At 34.0% G+C, this 27,213-nt stretch overlaps 1 protein-coding gene across 1 annotated transcript in view; it reads right to left on the bottom strand.

Moving 5' to 3' along the window:
* The window catches only part of LOC118743776, a 452,583-nt gene that overhangs the window by 174,107 nt on the left and 251,263 nt on the right, over positions 1-27,213 (bottom strand). The window contains exons 10-11 of the mRNA XM_036476540.1: positions 18,897-19,042; positions 3,312-3,365 (exon numbers count right to left, since the gene is read on the bottom strand). Of these exons, the coding sequence (XP_036332433.1) occupies positions 3,312-3,365; positions 18,897-19,042 (200 nt within the window). The remainder of the gene's footprint in view (positions 1-3,311; positions 3,366-18,896; positions 19,043-27,213) is intronic.

The following is a 27,213-nucleotide window of genomic DNA, read 5'->3' on the forward strand; positions in this document are numbered from 1 at the left end:
ATATAGACCAGAACAAATATCTTGTCACTCAATTTGCACGTGAGATTGCATTTTTTGCCATTACTTTGGCAATTTTATTATTTTCTTGTCTATCTGTGCTGCACAACTCCCTACTCGCGATAGCTTGCACAGGTTATATTTAAAAAAAACTTTTCCAACAACTTAAGCTCTTTACTGTGTGCAAGCGTATGTGCTATTCCATCATAACTACTGGCTGCAGACTAACAAGCAAACAAAGAACTTAGGAAAAAGCAGGACAGCAGTAAAAAAAGGCAGTGCAAAACAAAATACCTAAAACCACTGCAGATTTATGTAAGTATTTCACTAGTTATACCTCGAAGTATGTATACGAGTATATGTACATACATGTCCTTATGTATGCATAGGTAAGTACACAATAAAATAGGTAAGAACTTTTTCGCAAAATGCGAAAACTTTAGTGATTTACTTTTGCTTCTTGGCTCAGGTACTTTTTCAGTGCTACTCTGACTGCCACTCCTACCGCCCCCGCTACCAGCAATTGTTTCTGTGTATAAGTTTTAAGTGCCACCAACTCTACGTCACTTTTTCCTTGCTTTAGTATTTGTCTTTTACTTTTGTCTTTAGAAAGTGGTGTACTACAAAATTTGTTCATACTTTTTTTTGGCAAATTATTTCAGCGATGGAATACGTATTGCATGGTACAAGGTCTACACTTTAGTTTGTCGCCTAGTGTATGTTGTCATATTTATACGTATGTATGTAAATATTTGCAAAGAACTTTAGATGCTTTCCGATAGAAAAAAACGCTTAAACATTTTACCCTAAAGTTAGGCGACTTACGTAATGTTTCAAGACAAAGGCGAACTCCTGCTAGAACAATCACGGCGACCTAGTGACCAATATCCAGAATATACATAAATTATGATAGCAACACTTTACCGCCCTGTTAAATGGTAGTAGTACTAACCCGAGTCGGTTGTCAATTTCGACTAAATTAATGTCTCTTACCGCCCGAATCCGACGAGGTACGAATAGCAATCATGCGGCTGAAAAACAGCAAGGCTATTGCAGCTGATGGCCTCCCAGCTGAACTATTCTAGTATGGCGGCGAAGATGGTGCATGCATCAACTCTTATGCAGAATGTGGTCAGATGACTTTATGCCCAATCCACAAGGAAGACAACCCCTCCATACGCTCCAACCGACATAGGATCAGCATTCTCAGCCTAAGTTACACGGTCTTATCGAGCGTATTGTGTGAAGGATTGAATATCATCTGAAATCATCAATCAACTGATCAGTGTGGCTTTAGACATCGCAAATCCACACTAGAAAAAATATAGTATAACCCAAATACGGGTAAATACTCGCGGGAATATAATCTATGCAAACCAGCTAATCGATGATCTGAAAGCCACCTTCGACAGAGCTTGACCATACTACCATACCACCAGCTCATGCAGAATCGGGAAGAAGAACCTATCCGAGCAGTTTGATAACAAAGAAGATCTCAGACAGGCCGACTTCCTTTCGTTAAGTTTTTCAACAAAATACAAAAGTGTATAAAGCGAAGTGCGTGGGTATGGTGCCGAATGAGGATAAAACGAAGTATCTCCTGTTATCATGCCAACAGCCGGCGCATACTCAACTCGGCACTCACGTCACCTTTTTGTTTGTATGGAGAAAATGAGCAACACCTTGCGCAACAAAAAAAAATTGAAAAAAATAATAAACGGAAAGTCCCACCTATTTTATACTTGTAGTTTATTAAACTAAAATTTAATGGGTTACAAAAGTGCACACTTAGAGTGATTCTAAGAAGCTTTAGTAAGAAGCTAAAAAATTTGATGAAAATTTGTAGAATTTTCCAAATTTTTGTACAAAGTTTGAAACGAGCTACACTTACATAAAAAATAATAAACGTTAAATAAACGAAAGGGAAACGATAGGCAAAGAATGATTAAATGTCCCTTCCATATTTATACACCACTGTACCTATAAACGAAACCCTTCAAGAGACCTATAATTCGAACTGAAATTTTGGTCGTGCTTAGATAAGGATGGTCAAAAAAAAAAAGTAAAGTCGGAAATTTAATGTTCTTACCCCCTGGGAGTGTTCTATACCGAAAAACATTATACCCCTGTCTTCTTATTTTGAAATCAAAAAACATTTAGAGGTCGCTTAAAGCGATCAAAGTTTTCCATGTATTTAATACAGGGGGAAAAAAAGAAATGGTATGGAACTCTTGAAAATCAATATTAATATAGTAATAGAAAATGGTTAAATAAACATTTGGGTATTTTTATTTGAAGTCTCCTTAAGAGAAACAAAGTTTTCGTATCGAAAAATATTGATTTTAAAGAATTCTATAGCATTTCTACGAAACATTTTTTTTCCAATATAAAATGCCTGAAAAACTCTAAATACTTTTTTTATTTCCAAATAAAAAGCAGGAGTACAGTTTTTTCGATATAATTGCGACTTTACTTTTCCACATACAGGTTTTGGACCACCCTAGTGTAGATATTGTTTTTTTTAGTTTTATTTCTTAATTTTTAAATGCCAAAGTGCATACACATACTTATCATTTATTTGGACTTGTTCAATTAGGTACATATGTAAGTGAATAATTGTGTTAATCAAACGTGACAAGAATTTTTTCCGAAAGATTCATTTTATATACGAGTGCATGTACATATATACATATGCACGAATAGAATTGAAAAAATAATAATGTCTCAATGACACGTAAAATTGAATTAATATTATACAAGGACAGGGAAGCATTTGTGTTGTAATTTCTCAGGAAGTGACAGGTAAAAATGACAACAGGGAGGTGGGTTCTTGATAAAGTTTCGATTTATTTTTAAAATTTTTTAGGGATGTTTGGGTAGTTCAAGAAATGTATTTAATGAGCCGCGCTAACAACTAAGAACAAATGATTATACAGATTTCGGAAGTAAGTAACATTTAAACATTTAGATATTTTGAAATTTTCTGCAGTTGGCGGACGGTTACAATTTGCATCTACAGCTAATAAAATCACTAATGGGTGACTATGAATTAAATGCATTAAATAACTATGTACATTGGGTTGGTTAAATGTGGGGCGTGGGTTGCATTGCTACATAGTTTAAAATACAAACATGAATATATGAAAGGTTTACACACCTACATAAGTACTGGAGTTAAATACATTTATGAAACATGAGTGCAATTTACAATTTACAAACGCAATTGCTACGAGTAGTTAGCACAAGTACAGCAGCAGGTAAGCTTTTGTTGGGTTTTTATTAAAATTTGTTTTTTTTTTTTTTAATATTTTTACCTTAAGGTCAAAACAGTTGAGACGGCGTGATACATTTGATTTGGACGTGGTTGACTGGGTGTTAAGATTTTGCAATAAACGATTTGCCGATTGGATAATGAAATTTTCACGTATGATAAAAATATTTATTTCGGTTAATTAAATTACTTTTGGCGATTGAAGCGATGATAATAAAAAATGCATAACAATTTAATTTAATTTGATAAATTGATGTGCAAAAATATATCTACTGGATATTAAAAAATGTTTAGTAAGTGTTGAAGTCAAATGCATATTTGTTAAAAGATAAGATACTTAGTGCTTAAAGCTATCATAATTTTAAACTACATATAAGAATAAGTGAGCTTTAATTTACTTATCTCGGTATAAAACATTAAACCAAATTTTAGTCTTAAAATATATTAGATTTTTTTTTTAATAACAATGATTTAGTTAAAAGATAAAAGTTTCATCATCGAACTTTTTACGTCCGTGCTTTCCCTATTCTACGCAAGTGTTATAGCAGTCATAAGAACATCGTCATATCCCGGCTGGAAGTTCCCTATGAAACGTCCTTACTTCGTACTTCGTCTAGTGCCTGACTAAATTTCCTGAAATAATATTTTCTTGGTAGTACCGAAATAGGCTCTAGCTATGATAAACTACAGTTTAAAAAAAATTTCTGGAGCTAAACAAGTTTCCTTAACCCAAACCTGAATTACCGAAATCTACATCGGTCCTTGTTTAGAAAATCTTTACTCAGATAATCAGTGGCTCTGTTCATCAGCACCCGGTCTAGATCTAAGATGTAAAATCTTGATTCAATTAACATATGGGTATTTCCAAACTGGCGCTACGTGACACTCGTACGACGAAATGTAAAAAGAAATATTGAAAAGGTCCAAATTTTAACTTTTACTTTTATTTTGACATCAGCGCCACCAGCGGTTCCATTTCTCGCAAATTTTGTGTCTTACAACGCTTCAGCTAAATATGCCAAATCTGAAACAAAACAGAGCATAAATACGGTTTTTAAAAATACCTCGACCTTGCGGCCACCGAACGAAGCCAGTTTTGGAAAAAAATGTTTCTGCTTACATAACCAATATACATACAAGTTAGATATAGGACTTTTATTTTATTTTTTTGCGGCAGACTATTCGCTGGAATCGCCCATATGCTGTGTATTTTAGCACAGGAAGATGGCAGCGTTAATCCGCGCAGCTGATCCGATAAAAAATTGTGTTCAGTATAGGGAATTAGGCGAGTCGCGAGGTTCTGGCAATGAATCCAATGGAGAGAGTAATTTTTGTTTAATTTTGTTTTATATTTTTTTTTAAATTAATTTATACTTAATTTTTTTGCGTAATTATTTCTAGTAGTTTTGGCCTAATTCAATCTAATCTCATCTCACATAATCCAACTTAACCTAAATACTCACTCATTACATCCCAGGTGCTAGGAAAATTAAGCTACTCGGTTATGAAGTTAATTACGCTTATTAGTTTTGATGAGTACTGTACTTATTTGGTACTATGTAGGTATTTTTAAATATACACATTTGTGAAACTAATCGAAAAAAGTGGCAGACATTTGCCTAATATGTGTTATACCATTTCATTGTTGCTTCAATAAAGCTTAGCGGAATATCTGTTTATTGGAACATTTTGCAATTACACCTATCAAATTAACCTAACTAATAAACCGTAATTAAAAGTGAAAGTACATAAGTAAGTCAATTAGTTAATGGTGCTTAAGTGGATACAATGCTTGCCAGTTTATTAGCTGACCTGCTATCGGTTGTTGCATAGACATACAAATATATACAAGCAGATGTGTGTATGTTTATACACGAGTAGATACATTAGCTAAGTTTGTGTATACATTTGTGTAGACATGACACAAGTATGGGGTGAATGTCGCGTGCGGCCTGAAATAACCAATCTCCAGTAAGATACTCGTTCGCGTATTTAGCTAAGTATATTAGGGTGGTCACCAAAAATATGAACATACATACTTATGTTCGATGTACAAAATGAGGGATTTAATTAAAATTTTATAAATTAGGTATATTTTTGAAAATTATTCACATACAGTGGTGAAAAAACGTTGTTCAACAACTTACAATTTACGCTTTATTCTGCTAAATTTTAATGGGCTATAAAACTGCGTACTGAAAAAAAATCTAAAAAATCTGAATAAAAAGTTGACAATTTAGATGCAATTTGGAAAATTTGTATAATTTTTGCACAAAGCTTGAAATATGAATTAATATGCTTTTGTTGGACAATGGGCTATACTTATATAAAATAAAATAATAAATACTCTATATATTACTGAAATTCATAGCCGCATTTTTTTAATTTTCCTAAGTTCTTAATAGCACTGGTTAGGCACAGGCAAGAGCTAGTATGAACCTTCTCAGCTCAAAACGCATTTTTACTTTTTTCTTTGTGCAGGTTTTGAGATAATGGAATTTTTAAGTTTTTTTCGGGTTATGATTTTATTCAAAACTAAACTGATAAGTTAACCGTCATTAAACGACAAAACATGCTGAGTGATAAATGGTGAAAGAAAAATTTTTTCCAAAGTTTTACTATTTTTACAAAAAAATTTAAATATTCTTCAAACTCCAAAAATAATAAACAATTTAGAATTATTCGTCGATATCTTTATTTTGTACGTATAACAGCATAAATAGTGTGCTACTCAAAATTTAGATTTTGATATTTTAAGGACCACCCTAATTATAGGTACACATATGTGCGGTTATACATATAGCAGCCTAAATCATAAATAGTCACAACTCAAAAAGTCTCAAATGTTCAGAAGAGGTAAACAACTTTTAAAGCTGCGCGAAGGGCACAAGCAAAAGAAAAAATAAGTTTTAATAGAATTTTAACAGTTAAAGAAGATAGTGGTGAAAAAGAGATTTAACGGACGTTAGACATCTGGTATGTCAACTGCTTTATGTGAAAAATTAATTTTGAAAATTTTTGAGTTGTAACTGTTTTTGAAATAGGGTACGATATGTGCATTGCTAAGGGTTGAAACTATCTTAAAATGTGGAAGAAGAGTCATTTGTATAGTTTCATTGAAGCACGTTGAGGTTGAATTTATGCTGAATTTTTGTTATCGTTTTATTAAAGTGATAATTTTTCGAAAAGTTTTTTTTTTTAAGGGAAGAAATTTAAAAATTATTCACTCCTTTCAGGCCGCATTCTTATTCAAAAACAAGTAATTTTTAAGCAAAAAACAAAGCCGACTTCAATTCTCATATAAAAATTTAGGATTACCGTTAAATTCTTAATGATGCAACGACCGGATCTAAACCAAATTAGTATGAGACTACCCCGAGGTACCATCTTTCCTCTAAACAGAGAATTGTAGGAATCGGTTAACATGATCTAAAGTTATGCGGTAACAAACAAACAAACAAAAATATTCCCTCATATTGACAACCTCTTCCTTTTTTTGAAGTCGGTTAATGAATTTTTCATAAGTCTACACTTTCAAAAATATTTTACGTTATTTATCAACGCCCGCCGTTCAAACCACCCAACCGAAATTGCATATTCGACGTTTTAATTCCCATGCTAATTTCCAACTCAATTCGCTACAACCTCGCTTACTAATGCCTGCAATGTGCGGTCAGCTGCAATTTGTCACTTCAGGGTTTACCTGTCGTATACGTAACATTAAGCGCGCTCACTCTGTAGGCCGTGAAATACGCACAAACATATTTTCGTATGTATTAGTGAATAACTTTGCGTCAAATTGCCGATTTACTCGACCTTAAACCGCATGCATAGTACAAGGGTCTGACAATTTAGTCAATTTTAAGTGTGAATTTATGTAACACCAACAACAAAAACTACTTTGTTGGTTTGCTGATTTGCATTTGCTTTGCAGAAGTTGACAGCCGTCACTTTTGTTACACGCTATAATTTATTGACTCCATTGCGTATAGGTCAATTTTAATGCATCTCGCCACTACCCCTTTCGTGCAATCAAAATATCTTTAGCGTGGTTTGTTTTTCATTGAATTAAGTGGCGTTTAACACGCAAACTTCACTAATCTGCTGCTCACATTCTTTCTAACTCAACGGGGTTGCCATAATAAGTAAGTATATTTACTAAAAACCATAGGTGAAAGCTTGTGATTGATTTCTATAGTGCCGAGAGTAACAGGCTTCAATAAAAATTCAAAAAAATTACACAGAATCTGTTATTTTTTAAATTTTTCTCCTGTAAAAATTTGATTTTCTTAAAAAAAAAAAAAATAAAATAAAATATGTAATTTCAAATATCATAAAATAATTAATTTCTCAGAAGTTATTACTGTCAATTTCACAAAAGCAATTTAAGTGAAAAATTATTTTAATATTTTGAATTTTGTATGGAATTTGCCAAACAATAAAAAAAAAATCATTTTCCATTGAAATTGCTGGTGAAACCGGCTGTTAGTCCTATCGGAAAGTGGTGTAAATATGGTTTATATATATGGTTTATATAGAATGATAGGGGTGTCCGTAGAAAAACAAGCAAATTTGTGATCCATTGTTATGGAATAACCTGAGCGGAAACAAATATTTTTATGCGGAGTAGGTAAAATGAATATATCAAAGAAATACAGTTGTAAAAGGAAAAAACACGACTTACTATAATAAAATAAAATTTTTTTGGTGGCAGCATATTTACCATCAATGAATTTGCGACGAGCTTTTACAGCCAAATTCTGTTTTGCCATCGCGGAAGATCATCACTGATACCTATACTCTGACTCAGAGTTCTTTCTAGGTCTTTCTATTTGAGGAAAGCTGAACGTTGGGTAAAAGTATTTTTATGAAACAAGGCTTTTTTGAAGTTTGCTTGTGCACTGTCTAACCTCCGAATCTCGAAAAGTCCGAATATTCTGTGTTACTTTCGCTATGGTCGTATGCACGGCGGAATTTTTTCGAGTAAAATTTACAATTTTAAATGTAAACTGCTTGTAGTGCAGAAGTTGCAAGAGGTTTCCAAATTTCTAATAATGAGTGATTAACTCAGTGAGAGGGCAGGACCAGGATGAATTGATGAACTCCCATTTTTTCGCCAGCGTTGTTCGTTAGTTGTTGAAAATAAAAAAAATATTTTTCCTTTTTTAATAAATTCGGGCAAGAAATGTCACTTTTAAGGCAATTATTGCTATGAAATATAAATTTATCTGTCGCTAGTATGTATATTAATCTAGTAGCCAAAGTATTCGCTGCCATGCGTTCATTGTACATTCTAAAGAATCTGTTTAAAAACGCGACTGTAAATCGAGTATATTTTTGTTTTTAAAATGTTTTGGTAAATTTACACGATGAATATGTATTTTTCTCGTTTACACATTTTTGTGTGTAAAAATCCTTTATGTTAGCGGCTCTACACAATTCCACGGGTGAAATAAAACAGCAGGTTTGTATTTTGTAGCTTGTCCGCACTTTTGTAGTAAACTTACGCACACCACAGGAGCTATATTACACTCTAAATTTCCGAAATTAAAAAAAAAAAAACTATTCGTTGAATAATCGAGCATTTAATTTCGCGAATAATAAGGTAGGAAATCGGTAACCTACCTTTTAGCTAGGAAATCTACACATTTTTTTTAAGTGTAGCACGCACTTGCGTTACTTGCGCTGCTGTCAATGAGACGCCAACGCCAAAGCAAGGCCAAAGTTGTATGTAGATGGGCCTTTTAGCGCTGTGGATTTACCGTTTAGAAAACGCCATCGGGGGATGCATCAAGCGAGATTTTTGAGCATGATTTGGGGTGCTAACAATTAACCACTTTAGTAGGTTTTGCTTTGCGGCACTTGAGAAGTGCATGTGAATAAAAAATTTCCAATGTGAAATTTTTACACATACAGCTTTGTAAATGGTTGTGTCCGGTTTGATACCAGTTGCTTGGGGTGTATCATCATACCCTTAGGTACAATGTCGTCTAAAGTATTTTTTTAAATAAAATATTATGTGTTTTTGAGGTAAAAGTGATGGTTATCAAAACCAAAGTAAAGAAAGGCGATAAATCTTTATACGCTCCTATCCAAGAGAAATCACAAATCTTAAAGATACAACGAGAGCCACTTGTTAAATTTTTCGTTGTAAAAATTTTTATTTGTAGCTCCGACATTCACTCAAGGTAGGCATCCATATATATATGCAAACACATTTTTCTCTGCGAAACACTTCAGCATGTAGCCGCATTAAATTTTTGCGCAAGCAATCTTCCAATTTTAAGGCAAATCAGAAGTTGCACAACAGTCTTTCCAAATACATATTACCATTCATAAAAATAAATCTTAGAAGTGAAATAGTAAAAAATCAAGAGCAGTGCGGTATATCATTATCTCACATACCGCAAAGGGCTGAATAAAAATGTAACTGGGCGCTGGCAACTGTTGGCAATCACCGGTCAGCTAAAGGCCAAAGTTGTGCGCCAAAGTTTTGCTCTTGATGCGGTAGCCTGCCTGCCACGAACAAGTGCAAACTTATTTGAATTTCGCTTTTCATAAGTACTACACTGCCGGCCAAAAGTATTGGCACAGCAAATTTTTCACTATATATGCAACAATTTTTAATCTAATTTTTTTTACTGCAAATTTTGTATAAAAATATGGGTCATTCTACAACAAAAAAACATTAAAAATATTATTCCTAAACTTTGTACAAAACTCGCGAAAATTCAGCAAATTTTCATGCAAGTTTTCAACTTTTTAATCCGATTTTTTCGAATTTCTTTGATTATGCAGTTTTGCAGCCCATTAAATTCTAGTAAAAAAAAACTGCAAGTTAGTCAAAAATAGCATTGATTTTTGAGAATTTTTTTTTTGTTGAAGGTGTTTTGAATTTTTCCCACATAAACTATTTAAAAAAAAAAAATTTCTTATGGAAGAGATTGCATGAAAAAAATTGCCAAAAATCAGTGGTAATTCCTGGCTATTCAAAACTTATACTTTATACCCCATACTCCAAAAATTTCGGGAGTTTTTTTTAACAAAGTGTAGGAATTATATTTTTTATGTTTTTTTTTGTTGTAGAATGCACTATATTTTTATAAAAAATTGGCGGAAAATATTAGAAAAAAATTGCTGAATATATTGCGAAAAACTTGCTGTGCTATTACTTTTGGCCGGCAGTGCACGATTTTTTCTACTTCTCTGCCCAGGCACCACAAGCAGCAAAGCAACCACCGCATTGAACTTCTCATTAGTTAAATGTAAAATTTTGTAATATTTCTGTTGGCTTTCATTTTGTCGAGTGAATATATCTCCTTTTAGCGCATGCCAAACAACCTGCCAAGCAATTGCTGACACATATCACTGAAAGCAGAGCGCATGTTGCATAAAATATTCAATGCGGCGCAAATTGAATGGGAAATCGGCAAGAGCTGTCAGTCAAGGTGAATTTTTGTTGCAGCAGTTGTTTTGGTTTTCGTTGTTGCTGTCTATCAACTTTTGTGGCAAGCGGCAATCGAAAAAGTAAGCGGAAAAACAGATAGTTGGCCATTGTTAATGCAAACAGTTGGAATTTGTGTATTTTGTTGCCGCAACAGCTGTACTCGACAGGAAAGTTTGATATTTCCATGCGGCGCAATTCAGTGCTTACAGAAAGTTGTTTTTCCAGCCTAAGCTCACTCATCTACATACATACATATGTTAACTTAATATAGAAAGGCCCTATCAAGCATCGTCGCTGAAATACAAAAACCCGTAACGATATCTACTATAGCTTTCCTTTGATTTGTCTGCTTTGAAGTTGAGATTTTTTTTTTTCAGACATCACTTTGATATCCGATACGCTTAGCAAGAAATCACTACAGCTTGTCACTACATGCAAACACGTACGCACTCACACACAACCAAGTACTGCAGTAAAACCAAAAAATGGTCAATGGAACTTAACTAGTTTGTTAACTGGGTATGTCGCTGATGAGAAGGCTGACTAGTTCAGCACTTGCATGCCAGACTAGCCTGTTACCTAATTTCATGCCGGTCAGAAAACTGACTGCTTTGATGTATCGTATGATGCTGATACAAAAGCAGAGAAAACTGCGGGAGATGACTAGTTTGGTAAATTCACTACCTCAGCCCTATTGCTGCATCCAAGATGAGCTGTATGGCCTAAATTCATCGTCAGGAATCTTAAAAGGCAGTGGATCTAAAGCGATTACATCTGCTGTGAATATGATAACACCGTACTAAGCTAGAATAAAATCCAACCATAGCTTAAAAAAAACAAAACTGTGGCGAAAATGCAATGATGCAGCATAAGAAGTGGGAAAGAAAACTAAAGACTCACTCTTAGTATTCCTATTGCACAACCTTAGACAACTTGAGGGATTCTATCTGGCTAAGTCTTGTCCAAGGAAACGCACAAAGACAGCTAAGGAATCACTAAAAACCCTCATAAATACACACCATACCGGCTGCGATCAGAGGCCAGAAATATGACCATAAATATGTCTTTTGCAACTACCAAAAGAGTTACTCGATTCGATCGTAGTCAAAGGAAATATAAAATTTGTTACCAACCAGAATCTTGTAAAGTTTGGAATATCCAAGCCCGTACACAAGTGGATTGAACAGAATCTTAGAAACAGAATCATAATACGGGTATTAACTATTGGTCCAGCAAGACTGTCTAATTATGCTAATAGAGGAACGGAAGAGTTCCGTTTCCCCTTCTATCGGAGGTGGCACTGAACGACATTCTACTGGATCTCAACAAAGGAGGAGTGGAGGTAGTATCATATGCAGATGATGTAGTGGTGGCGGTATCAGGTATTTTTCCCCTGAACTATTACCAAAATCTATGCTATGCTCAGGATACATTAATGGGCCACAAAATGTGACCGAGGTGTCAATATGAGCAAAAAGAACTTTGCTGTTTATCAAGAAAAGAAAAAAGCATAATTTACTCTTTCCTTAATGCAATGACCCGCTCAAGGCGAAATACTTGGGTGTCGTATTAGATACCAAACTGAACTGGAAGACAAATATCGAGCGATTAAAGTCAATGCTCTCTGGATATACACGGATTAAACGAGCAATAATAAGCTACGGTGCGTTAGCTTGGTGGCCAGCACTAGGTAGAAAATGCAAGGTCAGGAAATAAAGTGCTTTAAAATGGCCGCATTATGAAATGGCAAAACTTTTAAAGAGGTAAAGAAAAAATATACTTAGTTAGCTTAACAGCAACGATCATGGGTCCTTAAACCCAAATAAGCCTTCGGTACAACCCACGGCAGTGTAGCTTTATCTTTTTGAATGCCCAGAATTGGCACCAAAGAGCATAAGACACTAGGGAGATTCCTAATCAAATCACCAAAATAATTGTGTACATTCATCAGCAAGCTCAATGCGTTTCTCGGTCCTTGCAGCCATGAAAATGGGCTCCTTGATGTACTAAGAAAAGCCAAAATATTTGTTAAATTTTTTTAAAAAGTTTGGGTTGGTGTTAAAGTCAGCTGAGGCTGCCTGGCTCAAAAAACTGATAAGAAGGGAAAAACTCGTTAATTGGTAGGAAACTGGTACTATATCGAGGGCTTATATTCAATAATACCCCCTATCTGCACACTTTTCACAAAGATGAGATTCTGATATAAAAATCCACTTAAGCTTTAACTGTCATCGGTGATATTAATACTACCTACAGGTAATAAGTCCCAGATGGTTTCTAAAATCACAAATTAGTTTTTGTGCAAATTGCAGATAGAGGGTATTAATGAATTCAAGCCCTCGATATTTCACATTTTTATATTTGTAAGTTATTGGAAGCAGGGATGCCAACTTGGCTCAAACCGTGCCATTTGTTCCTATTTTACTTCAAATGGCACTTAATTTTTCAATTTGGCACAAAATGCCAAAATGGCACTTTTGTAAAAAAAAATTACATTTCAATAAATTTTTGTGAAATCCTTTGCTTGCACTTCTTTTTCTCAACTAAAATTTTCTAATTTATAAAGGCTATTCAACTGGTTTATCTTATTTTATCATTGCACTTTTGTTTTGAAAGTGTGGCTTTATTTTATTGCTAAATGTGAATGATTAAAAGGAATTACACCTTTTTTGGCACTTTTATTTTTCTATTTGGCACATTTTGGCACTTTTTTTATCCTCAATATGGCACCTAAAAACTAAGGAGAGTTGGCAGCCCTGATTGGAAGATTTCTGCTGTGTTTTGAGGCAACAACTTGTCTGCAGTAAAAAAGCATATAATTTGTGTTTCAAAAGTGTGTGAAAACCAATCAATTAACTTATATGATCACGGTTCCGATATTAAATAATCAATAATTGTTTATACCCGCATTTTGGCACATTGGCTCGTTGAATGTGCCATCTAATAAGTAGTGTCGTCGTTCTCCTTAGCTGCTTTTAATTGACTGCTGGCGTAGGCATAAATACAGTGTAAGAAAATTCTTTTTTTATAATTGTTTCCTTATAGAAAAGTTGGGTTCTTTTCCACCTTTGACATTCCGAATGCGTTCAAAATATGCTAATCTAAAACACAGAATTCCTTCAGTGCTCCTCCGGGGTTTTTGGACATGGACCTTTCTTCAATTTAATAGTGTTCGCTTTATTTTTGTAGAAACGAAAAATGTTTTGCAAGTTATGTATCATTTCTCCACTCTTTCTTCAAATATTTGTCGTATTCCAGCTGTGCGCAGGCGTTTAGTTTTTCGCATCGTATTTTTACATATTCGTAATTTAAATTTTTTTTAATAGAATCAATTGGTGGTAGTTCATGATTGTGTGTGGATTAATATCACAACACTGAGGATTTGGCAAAAGCCTTTTTCATCTATTAAAAAACAACACTTACGGGGCAATGTTTATTGTAAGAACAACATTTTTTTCTATGAATCGACATACTTTAAGCATTGTTGACGCTATTTCCATTTGAATGAGGAAATAGCGTCAATGACTTTATTTCCAAATTTTTGTTGACTTCGCTTTCGAAAAGGTCACGATTGAGAGAATACAAAGGTTGCGCCGATCTCGGACCGCTATTCCTCTCTTAACTAATTTGACAGAATCGTTGTTTGCATGACGTCACACTTGTGCAACTTGTTTACGTTTTCCTTGCAACATTTTTTCTCCTTCTTCCATTCTTGCTCACGTTTTGGCATTTCTCTCTCGCAATTGCACCAGTGTGACGTCACACAAAAGTTATTCTCTAAAATCCTCTCTGATCGGCGCAATCTTGTATTCTATCATTCTTGCGAAAAGGTAATAATGTCAATTGACTTTATTTCGCACCAGAGTGGGAAATAAAGTCAATTGACCTTATTTCCATTGACCTTATTACCTGTCACCTCGAAAACGCCTACAGACGGTCGCCTAGCTGCAAAGAAAACCGTTAGCAGTTTGGCAGTGCTGAAATGTGAGTGTTTATTGTAAGCTGCACCCTAAGCCTGCTTTTGTTGGGTATTTGGCCTACTTTAAGGTTTTCCACTCACATGTATGCATACCTATGTATATATTATTAGGGTGGTCCTTAAGATTATCAACATACGAATTTTGTATGCCGCCTCTTTTTAATTGTACTGCGTACAAAATAAAACGTCAATGGAAATTTTAAAGTTTAAAATAGTTTAAATTTTATTCTGCTAACTGGACATACTCGTTTATTGAAGACTATTCACATACATACATTCGATTCGCCAAATCTATTCATCATGCATTATTAAGCTCCAAAGAGTGTAATTTGTTTAAGTTATTTTTTTGGACTAATTGAACCATTTTTTATATTGTTTTTTCTATAACACTGGTTAACAGATAACTTTTTTCTTGAAAAATTACCAATAAACTCATGTTTAGGGAAAAGTTAGTGACGACTTCTTGAGCTCAAAGTGCATATTTTTAATTTTTGTTTTAGCAGTTTTTTGAAATTATTGCAGTTTTAGTGTTTTCGGGTAAGATTTTTTTTTTGACTAAACTGACTAGTCAAATCAGACAATTTACATACGCGTCATATATACCACTTATTTTTATCGGACCAACATTTGCTGAGTTATAGCTGGTCAAAGCCAAAGTTTCGTGCGATTTAAAGAATTAAAATTTTCCATGCCCTAATAGCGACTCCTACAAGTTGTTTTTTTAATTGAGAAATTTTGGAGAAATGTTGATATTTTAAGCACCACCCTAATATGCATCTCCTCGAAAATCTTTCACTTCAACAGCAATGACGTTTCGGGCCGCAACAGCTGCAGACGCCAAGCGCGGCATAAGCGGTAGCGGTGAAAAATAATAATTTCCCATTCACATTCCACCGATTACATAAGGAAAAACAGCATTTGGGCAAATACATATTGACGACACAAACATATGTAAGTATGTTATTTGTCGCACATACAGACAGACATACATACTATGCAAACATATACTGACTTAGCCAAGTATATATAGAGCACGTTATTTGTGTGGGTGAAAAGCTCTTTTCAACTATCGATATGCTGCCATTTTTGCATTTTTCAAGGCCCGCGCCCATGATGTGTAAGCATAAAATATTCTGCAAATCAAAGTAATGCACTTGTGTGTGCCAATGTTGGTGAGTTCGCGTATGCGTGTGTATTTGTAAAAATATGGTTTTCCTGAATTTTTTTCCCAGAGATATCTACTTATATTTTATATTTTTATGATTTTCTTTTAAAATTTTATTTTATTTTTTAAATTTTTTCAATTTTCTCAGCACTTTTACAGCTTGCATTTGCATTTCCCTGACGCTGCCACAACCAGCTGCAATCAGTGCAAGTGCTCATCGGCCGCTTGGGAAAATCATTTAATGTGAATGTCTGTGTGTTAGTATCTATGTGGATAGTGGCGTGATGATTTTGCAGCAATAAGCCTAAAATTTTCAGGCCACGGCAGCTTTCACTCTATGAGTCACTAGAAAATGCAACTATCTGAATAATTTACAATTTTTTCCATAGAGTAGACAATTTTTATGCAGCAAGTGCACATGCAAAGTTGCCAACAAATAGTACTCCTGGAATCATATCGTTAAAATAATTTTTTATTCTAAATTACAATTCCCAAGCAGTTCTTTGATATCGGTTGTGTTAGTCGCAGTTATGTATATATATATATATATATGAACCCCGCAAAACACCTAGAAATTACGAGAGTGAGTTTTCTTACAACGTACCCAGAAAAGTGTTACATTTTACTTTTATTTAACTAAACGAGGTATCTGTCTCTGCCTCGTTGGCCTCGTTAATGCGCAGTAGTAAACGGTCTTACAAAATCTCTAACTGCCTTTTGACCTTTTCAACTTTCAGCGGCTGGTTTAGAGGCCGTTGACCATGCCCTTAGAATGCCAGAATACACTAACCAATAACCGAGTGACTTTAGACTCCATCTTGTAGAGCCGTAAAACATTCCGAGAGAAACGACTTGTGTGTGGACTTAGTAGAGCTAGCGCCGCTTACCGAGGGCAGTTTTCATAACATGTTTTCTTGTAAAAATTTCCTTAAATAGTTAGTTAAACCTTTCATTTGAAAGAGCACAAAGTGGAACATCACCCTTTTTTAAGAGTTTAAAGCATCGAACTATGAGGCAGGGCATATTAGAGAAAATACGCACTATCCAAAAGCGATTGTAAAGTTTTAATATAGAGCCTTTACAGTCGGGCTTCTACCCAGCAATGCGAACAGTGGAAAGAAGAATTGGCCAAGTAAGTCAGTTAAAATTCTACTATCGTGTAAGGACACATCAGCCACGGTAGCTTATTCAACTGAGCTGAAAGCCCAAGAATTTGAATTGATTAATTTGCCTAACTTAAGCGGCAGCCAAAACAGTGGGCAAAAGTTGACAGAAGGCTAATTGTTTCTATTGAAAGTTGTATCGAATTCTGTGTAATGTAAATCTTTATATTTGTTTGAGGAATCGAACCAAGTGATCAAGAAATCGACTACTCTGTAGCTGAACCCACCTTCTAGACAAAAGGGTGGGCAATGGAGTCTTCTCTGAGGAATTAGCATTTATAAGGCAGAAGTTCTAGCCATAAAGGAGGTAGCTGTCTACCCTAATATGTACGCCGTAACGAAGAAAACAATAAATATATTTTCAGATAGCCAAGCGGGCTTCAAATCAATGAATGCGATAATGTTAAGACCAAAGAATGCAAGGAGTGCCTGGCAGCCCTAAATGACATTAGCACCGCCATCAAGGTCAGCCTCATATATATAGGTCCCCGGACATAAACATATTGCAGGAAATTGTAACCTGCAAACTTCGTATTCTTCTCCTAAATTGGCGCTGTAATTTCCTAAGCGTCGTTTCTCTGCTTCTGTGCCGACTAACGCCAATTGGAAATGCCTAGTGAAGTAAAATCTTTCTCTTCTTGTGCAGTTGCCCAGCCTTAGCTAAGAACAGAGCCAGATTTTTAGGTAAGCAATTCTTTACCTCTCTCACGGTACTATCGGGTGTAGGAATAAAAGCAATCCTACGCTTTATAAGAGCTTGAAAATGGTTCCATGAAATATAGTGAGTGAGGTTTCTAAGCTTCATAGTGGTATCTATTATTGAAAACCATAAGTATGTGCAACGTTTTTAAATGTTGCATTTTTCTCTGTAATCCTATGTTTTGGACAGACCACCCATCAAATGCCCAGACAGTTGTTAAGTCTATACTTATTGACATTAAGCCTATAAAGTAAAAATCAACCCCAAAATGTTGACCCTCCTTTTCCTCAGTATTCTTAAAGTCAGTTGACTACTTCTAAGTTTTCTTAAAATTCTATAAGTGAAGATACGTCCCTTACTAGAATTTTTATGATATTTGAGCATTTCTTATACGTGCCAAGCGAGTAAAAAAAATTATGTTCTAGACCTAAAACTCTTTTTTTTTACGTATGCAAATTTATAAAAATATGTACCTATACCTAAGTCATCAGAAAATACAGTAACATGTAAACTCTCGCTCTTGACAAAATTATTTATCGTTAAATAAAATCAGAGTACTCACTAACTTGCATATGTTGTATTTATCTTTTAAACATTCCTACATTTGTTCAGTTATGCTGAACTAGCCCTACATACTTATACATAGAATTATATATAAAAAAATAGTACCAAAACACTTACTTAGTATAGTAGCTTATTATATAATTCATTTATTCCTTAAATTACTCTCATTTATTTAAAATTTAAATATGTGACCTGGTCTACGAAAAGGGAGCTTACGTGCGAAAAAAGTTTTCTGTGAAAAAGCTGTTAAAAGTGAAAATCATCTCATCTTCCATCCGAATCAACCAAAAAGTGAAAATTGATTTTTTTGACACCTAAGCCCCCTTTCCGTAGACCAGGTCACATATGCTTATTTTAAGTACTTGATTTTAACAATACCTATTTCTACGCTAAACATACGTAACTTAGTTTTTTAATTTAAAATTAATATAAATATTTATATTTCTTAATAGTAGATAAATGCATTATATATATGTATTGGTTAGTTCTTCCCAATGTAAAATAATATTTCCTACGTAGGTAAGTTTCATGTTTGTAGGTAGTTATTATGTGCGCTTTGGTTTTAGTTTTTGGTTATTTTCTTTTCTAAAGTTTCTTCAACTGTACTCACCTATCGGCTGGTGCTGAACCGGAAGCCGGCTTTAGGCTTCTAAATGCTTTCAGCCACTTTGTTTTCATCGATGGCGCGGTCGCGGCTGAAAGTTTACGCTCGGCGCGTGGCGAACCCGGATCAACTTTACTCACGTACAAATCTTTCTGTAATTAAGAAGAAAAAAAAAAATACAAAAACAATTGTTAATTGATAAAGTTTTATTTTAGTGTTTTGAAATAAAAATGTAAAACGCAGGTATCCCCACTTTTAGTTTTAAAAAAGGATTGTCCGAATCCAAAGTATACGACTACATATTTGACTGCTTTTTTAATTGAAAACTTGAGCACAAATTAAGTATTAATAACCAAAATATATGGAATAAAATACAGCATCAAATCTACATACTTATGTGTATATATTAAAACATGCTTTAAATTGTTGTTACTGGTTACTCAGGCTCAAAAATGCTTATAAGCAAATAGTTTACCGAGTTGTGTTGAGAGATTTCCACTTACAATTCTCGTGTAAATATATCGAGCCCTAACCGCCAAACAGAGGTAAATAAGCGAAATTTATTTATTTTTTTTTCAAATCCTTTCTTTTGAGCAAAAATGCATCTATATTCTCTAGGAGTATTTCTGCATCAAAAATAAAATTTCAAAAGAAAGATCGCCTACTCCTTTTTAGCGGTTAGGGGTCGATGTATTTATTTATCATTTTATTATTATTCAGCCATTCGGACCAAGTCAAAAAAGTTGGCTATTATTTAGGTGAATTGAAATATTTCAAAAAATAATATCAATGGGCCATGAAATTTATAATTCTATTTTAAATATATAAATATAAATATCAGCGTTTCGATACACATAAACATTATCTTTTAATTGTGTATGCGTGCTATAAATACCAGAAACATGCAGTATTCTTATTTGCTCTGATGGTGCCAGTTAGAATTAGAGCCCTACGCTCACCTAGACTGAACTGAGAATATATATTTCTTCTCATTGAAGTAATGAAAGCACTGTAACGAACATCCTAGAGAGAGAGAGAGCGATCGGACAACTTTGACTGATGTCGTTTAACATGCCGCATGGCGACAAGATAGAATAACCTCCGGTGTTGCAAAGGTGTTAAAAATGAACGCGAACTCTTAGCCACTTGCAACTTGCACTTTATTATACTAAAATTAAACGATCTAAAAACCTGCACACCCAACATTTTACTAAAAACAAAAAACAAATTTTATTTTGGTGAAATTTTTTTACACTTGAATTTTTTTTTGTGATTTCCTTTTTCATGAACTGGAAAAAAATCGATTTTTTTTTAACTGCTACTTTTTCCGCATTTTGCGCTAAAAAAATGTAATATAAGAATATCATAATTAAAATTTCGGGCTCAATTGGGGTCTTGCTAATTTTGTAAGCTTTCATTAAAAATAGATTAATCAAATTGGTTGAAAAATTAAGGTTCCAATGAATTGTGAACATTAAATTCCAGTTTAGATCCACTGTGCTCTGGTCGACAGCGGAGCTTTCTAATCCGAGAGCGTGAAGCATACGACGTGCCAGGATAAGCAAAATGTCTCATGTCATACTGTAAATGTACAAATAAAAAATTAAAAAGGCGAAATGGGTTTAATTTGAAATCTTTTCGGAAAGCTTGTAAGAGTGACATGAATTCAAATTTCGCCTTCCCAGGTGAAGCCTCCCTGGCTCCCTGAATCTATTCGAGGGTTGCACTGCTCTTTCCGTATTGCTCGACAAACGTCGCCTGCCAAAGGTATCAGGTTCTCGGGACCGTTAGGTGCTTGCCTTGCGATGGATAAGGTAAGTTGGGGGATTGCAGATAAAAAATACCCGTATAAAAGGATCACCTTTTTTAAATATTGAAATTTTATCAAAAAGTTAAAAATCCCAAAATATTCCTAAATTTGTTATTCTTTCCTAATATATTTAAACTGTATTGCATTAACAAAGTAAAGCCTAGTTTACATATTTAGTTAAAGAAAACAAGTGAAAATATCCGATTTTTTTAATTGAAAAAAATATAAAAATATCAAAAATAATGACACCTTTATAGCGGAAATTTTGTTCTTATCGTGGAAGCAACCCCCAATCTACCTTCTCTTTGAGCGTAACAATCCTGAAACCGCGTCAATACCACGCTTCGCTAACATTTAAATATTCACAATTTATATTCATACTTATTACGCATTGTGCTACTTCAGAAATGCATTCCGCCCGTAACTTGAATGGCAATAAACCGCGATAATTGCATCTCTCAACAGGAAAATTGGGAATTCATTTCCAACGCACACAGAATTTTTCAATCCTTGGCTTTTTATATTCGGATGCGCATTAAGTAGTCTTTCCTTTAATTTTATTACAAAAATTATTACTATTTTCTGGGGGAAAATAAAGCGAATTGAGTTTGCAACTTTTTAAAACCTACTATTGAGCTTAAAATAAATAAGAATACCTGAATTACCGCAATTGCTACCCGTCGATGTTCGGTTGTTTACACGGTTGAATAACAAAAATACATAAATACACAAGTACGTGCCCTCACTGTAATCAATATTTGGATGCAAAAAAAAATTTCTCCGGCAATATTATACAAGATAATTTTTATTTACGAAAAATAATAACTACAGGCTGAGCTGATTTTTAATGCCGATATTTACATAAATACTTGAGACCAGATAAAAGTAAAAAAAAAATAATAATAAATACGTATTTCAGAGCAGAGGAAATCGTAAGTAGCTAGCCAAATGAATAGCGCACAAAAAAAAAAAAATCCTCTTCTGTCAATAATATACGAGTGTGAACATAGAGGCTGATGTATGTACATACATATGTATGAATGTAGATATGTGAGCTTTAAAGTCGAAGGATTCGTTATATGTAAACATATACAAATATATGTATTTTGCTATGATGTTGATGTGATCACTTCTCGGTATATGTGGGCGCATACATACACATACATACTATTTACAATGTGTCTGTGAGTAGATATGTACATATGTGCGACTTTTTCGTGTCGGAGTTTGCGTGAAAGTGGCCAACCTCATTTCTCATAATGCATCATTGCCACTTTTAATATCCTGTCACGTTGGTGATGGTTGCAAACTTACGGAAAAAAGTACACCATTTTTAACGGAAAATAAAATATGTATTTTAAAATGCAGAAAGTTGTGAGATTGTTGCACAGGTTTCTGTGTATACTGTCGAAATACTTGACAGCTCTGTACTACTTAAATGAAATGCACTCAGAATATCGGTAGCATGACTAGTGATATCTATGACAGCGAAATTGACAGGAGACGGAAGTATATAAAAATGTGTGGACAAAAGACGCCAAGAGACCGACGAATAAAAATAAATATTTAAAGTGGGAAATTAACGGGTATTTGCATGAATTTTTAAATGGGTGCAAACACAAAAATGATATGTGTTCTGTTCGTGAATGGAACAATCTAGGCGGCCATGAGTCAATTTTTCAAAGTTTGAAGAGAATTAAAAAAAAGTAGTCACATTTGATAGAGAACATTCCGAAGAGCATAGCGGATCAACAATTCAAGTTATATTTTATCGTTATATTTTTTCGAACATTATAGAATTTTAATTATTTAAGAAGTTAAATCAATTAATCAACATTATGGGTATCGATCGAGATAGTTTTGAAAAGGCTTCATTTCAAACTATATGTAGAAGGGTTGCCGCTTGTTTGAAAAATCAAGTTAAACTTAAATGAAGTCAACTAGGGTGTCAGACGAAAACAGATTTTGGTCTGAAACATTATGAGCAGGGTTGCCAACTCTTTAAAAATTTCAATTCAATGTATACAGGTTAAGTAAATTACTAGAATATGGAATCAAACAAAATGGCTACATGTAGGAGGAATGCCACATATTTTAAAAATTACATTCAACTTGAAATAAGGGAATAGCCAATTTAAATATCCATTAAAATATGGGTGTCAGACAAAACAGGTTTAACAAAGATTTATTTTAAAATGTTTTAATGGGGTTGCCACCCGTTTGAAAAGTTGAATTTAATTAAAATTTGCGTAAGTTATATGAAATATTAAAATATGAACGTCAAAGGAAGGAGTGGTAAAAAATCCTTGCTTTAAACATTTATAATATTAAAGTGGGTTGCCAACTGTTTAAAAAGTTAAAATCAAATTATTTGATAAATTAACGGAATTATTCAGAAGTTCGGTATCAAGTGAAGTGCATTTAAAAGGCTTTATTCCTGAACTATAATTAGGAGGGTTGCCATGTATTTCAAAAATGGAATTCAACTGAATTCAGTCAGACGGAAAAGATTTACTAATTTGTAAAATCAGTATATTTAGCCGGGTTGTCACCTGTTTGAAAAGTTGAATTTAGCTAACTTATACACAATTCCCAAGACGACCACGAACACGAAGACGAATATTAATGCGGGACTTAAAATACTATTAAAAGTCATCTAAATTTCTGCAGTACAAAACGAAACAAAAACGAATCGAAGTAGTGGCAGATGGCGCTGGTCAAATATGTACTCATAAAAGATACTCGTCATGGCATATACTTAATAGCTGATGGCACATATGATTGAAGTTAATGCGGATCTGCTTCCCTTTTGCTAATAGTTAATATTTTGTATTCCCATTGATTTACTGAATTCAATGTAATACAATTAAAACGAATATTTCATTTAAAGTTGTTAGCAAGAATGTGCTCTTAACAATATCACGTATTTGATGTTTAAGTTTAGGAGCTGTGGCTCCGACACAGCCCACAAGTCAAGACGAAGGCGCTGGATGAACCTGTTTTTATTTTTTTTATTTTCAAATTTCCTCAGATATTATTTCGATTATAATTTAAACGCAATATTTTGCGCGAATGGGAATATGAAGAAACACGTTTTTTTTTAATTGGATCAATTGGTGCATAATATAAAAAATTGGGACGATCATGTCTTTATCGATTACACGATTGGAGCAACGCATATGTAAAAGCTTGGTTTGAAATTCATTGGAAGAATATATGAAAACATTTTGTTGTTTGATTGGAACAAAGAACTTTTGCAAATTTAGAAGCTTTTCGTAAACTTTCAAAATTTGTGAACAAAAAATGTTTCATAGTTTTTCGGATTCTTACTTTTCACGTTTGAGAAACGCATCTAGCTACCGTTTTTTAATATTCTCTCATATCGTTTTTGCTATCACCTCCAATTCAATTTAAGCCGATTCCTCCATTCTCAGTTCTTCATTTACAATGGCCATCTTCATTTAAGTTTCAAACAAAAAATCACACACCTGCAAACCGCTTTCTACAAACACATTAAAACACAGAGCTACAAAAAAAGAAAACGAAAACAAACCTGCCGACCAGCAGATGCCATCTAGCAACTATGTATCCTCAAATTCAATACGCTTCCAAGTGAATGCATTCGATTGTCTAGTCGTGTGGTAAATTTCATTACGTTTTACACGATTCACCATTCACGATGCCACGCCAGCTCTACATACATAGAGGTGTACCACAATGAACATTTTTGCGCACGGAAATTGAAAAGGTGGTCAAGTGAAAATAATTTGGTTACATTACGAATTCAATCAACTGCAAATGTGGCAATCACCACTGTAAATATGTATATGTGCACGTATGCCTTATGTATGTATGGATGGATGTATAGAGGTGGCTAGCTAAATCCGCTCGTGCATTCAGATCGATATTTACAAATATATTTGTGTATATGCATGTATGTATGTATGTTTGTACTGCAAGGGTGCATGTGCTAAATGTGTTGGAATGCACACACACACATTTGTATGCTTTATGTGTTTTTTCCAGCAGCCATACAATTGAGTTTATTTGTTCGCAGTTCGTTCGTGGTAGCACCACATCCCATTGCTGCCGAATTTCTGAATGGTTTATATGAATTGGTATTTAAAATTGAATTTCGTTGGTTGGCTGTCCGTTGAATTACTAAAAATTTGTAAAATTTTCCAATTTTATTGGGTTTTCAAACTTTTTGCTGTAGCTCTAAAAATTAGGTGATTTGCTACAAGCATCTAACGAAATGCCATGCAACTAATTGACGCGCCATAAAATAGCGTTCAGTAGTGCTGGGTTGTATAAAAGCCGATATTTTTTGATATTCTACTCGCTGATATCTGTCATTATCTGGACTGTAATATATGTAGATGAATGTATCCGTTTTTGACTGCAGTCACTTTTTGTGTCTAAATATAAGTATACTTCGCAAAATTGTTAATATTCCGATATCCTCGGTTGATTATACGAGTTATGAGCATATTGGTCCAAGAATTTGATTTTAGTACAAATTAAATGGGATGCATACTCAAACCCGTTAACGCAGCAGTTTACGCTTCCTTCCAGAATCGCAACATAAAACGACCGTTCATTGAGTATTATTGCGATCGCCAACGTAGCTTCACAAATTCTCAAAACCGTTAGTCCTTGGCGTAGTCTCCATGTAGATGCATAACATGCCAGTATTTACCCTGATCCACTAGTAGGGTTAAAAAATGTGGTGTGTTGATTCCACGCTGAAGTGAAACTTCTTCTTTCTCTATTACCCGCATGACGTCAGAGCGCTAAAATTTAATTTAACATTTTAAACAGGTGGCACCCCTCTTCAAAACCCCAAAAAGTATTCCAAATATTTGACACCGTTATAAGCGATCCCTTTGCCAAATTTCATCGAAACCCGTCAAGCCGTTTCTGAGTGGAGAGAAGTCTCGCACGGTTCGGTTTTTTTTTTAATTTTAAATCACCCTATACCTATAAAAAAAAAGATATAGCTTCAAAAAATAAATTAATATTGCACAACTACAGGCCAAGCTCTTTAATCTGGCAACTCGCTTTTTAAATTTGCATGAACAGTGCAGGTCTGACAACCTTCTTACAAAATGCCTTCGCATATTAGCTACGTAGTCAGTTATGACTTTTCGAATAGGTGGCAACCCTAATCACACGTTTTGACATTTTGATACATAGTATTTCAATTAACTGGTGAATTAAGTTGAAATTGACTTTTTAAATACGTTGCAACCCACCTCAAAATAGTTTTTAAATATAGCACTTCCAAACCCATTTCGATTGTTACACATCTCTTAATAATTCATTTAACTTATTGAATTATTTGAATTTAATTTTTCAAACTGGTGGCAAACCTCTTCAAACACCTTAAAAATATTTTAAATATTCAAACTAAAGATTTCTTAACACTCACATTAAAATATATCATATAGATATCCTGTGCATAGGTTAATTAAAGTCGACGTTTCAAACAGGTGGCAAACCGTTTTAAAAGAATTTTCAAACTAAAATATTTTTAAATCTCTTTCGTATAACATTGGGATGCATATTTCAATTAACTGATGAACTAAATAAGTTAGTTTTTTGAAATACGTGGCATCTCTGCTAAATATGGTTTTGAAATAAAGCCTTCCAAGCCTATTGACTGATACACAACTTTTGATAACTTATTTATTTTATTAAATGATTTTTATTTAACTTTTTAAACTGGTGGCAACCCTATACGAAACACCTCAGAGATATTCTAAATATCCAAACTAATTTCTTAATATTCCTTTGTTTGACGCCCATATTTTAATATTCCATATAACTTGTGCATAATTTAATTCAATTCAGCTTTTAAACGAGGTGGCAACCCTTTTAAAAATATTTTCGAAGTAAAACCTTATTAAATCTCGTTCGTCTGACACCCAAATTGAAATATTATATCAATTATCTAATTACTTCAATTAAATTTTATGTGATTTTTAAACAGGCGGCAACTCTTCTACTTGTAGTCAAAAAATAGGACCCTTTTTAAAAATATTACGATTGATGCCAATATGGGAATAAATGAATTAACTTTATAAATAATTTCAACAAAAGTTTTTAAAAAGGTGGTAACTCTTTTCGAGTGGATCTAAAATTTTACGCCGTCTCCGTACGAGAAATGAATTTTATGAGAAGCCTTTTCATGACAGAAATACACTATCGGAGGTTTGTCATTGCTTGTCGAGGGCCGACCGCTCCTAGCCATAATTTTTCTAATTTAAATGTTGCGCAAACCAGAGATCAAGCGCAGGCTTTATGAAGTGGTAAAACACACCTCTAACCACGCAGCCACAGTGGCCACCCAGATATTACACCTAAATTTAGTCTTTTGCTGCAACACCTCAACTTCTTAAAACATTTTAAACGCCAAAGTACGTATGCACAGGTTTTATAAGTTTTTGTTTTTTTTTTGGCTAATATTTTTTAATTCCTTGTGCCACTCCTAAGTCACTCCCTTTGGTTTCA

The sequence above is a fragment of the Rhagoletis pomonella genome, unplaced genomic scaffold (assembly GCF_013731165.1).
Source record: "Rhagoletis pomonella isolate Grant_MI unplaced genomic scaffold, Rhpom_1.0 Rhpom_scaffold_00007, whole genome shotgun sequence".
In the NCBI taxonomy this organism is placed as follows: Eukaryota; Metazoa; Arthropoda; class Insecta; order Diptera; family Tephritidae; genus Rhagoletis; species Rhagoletis pomonella.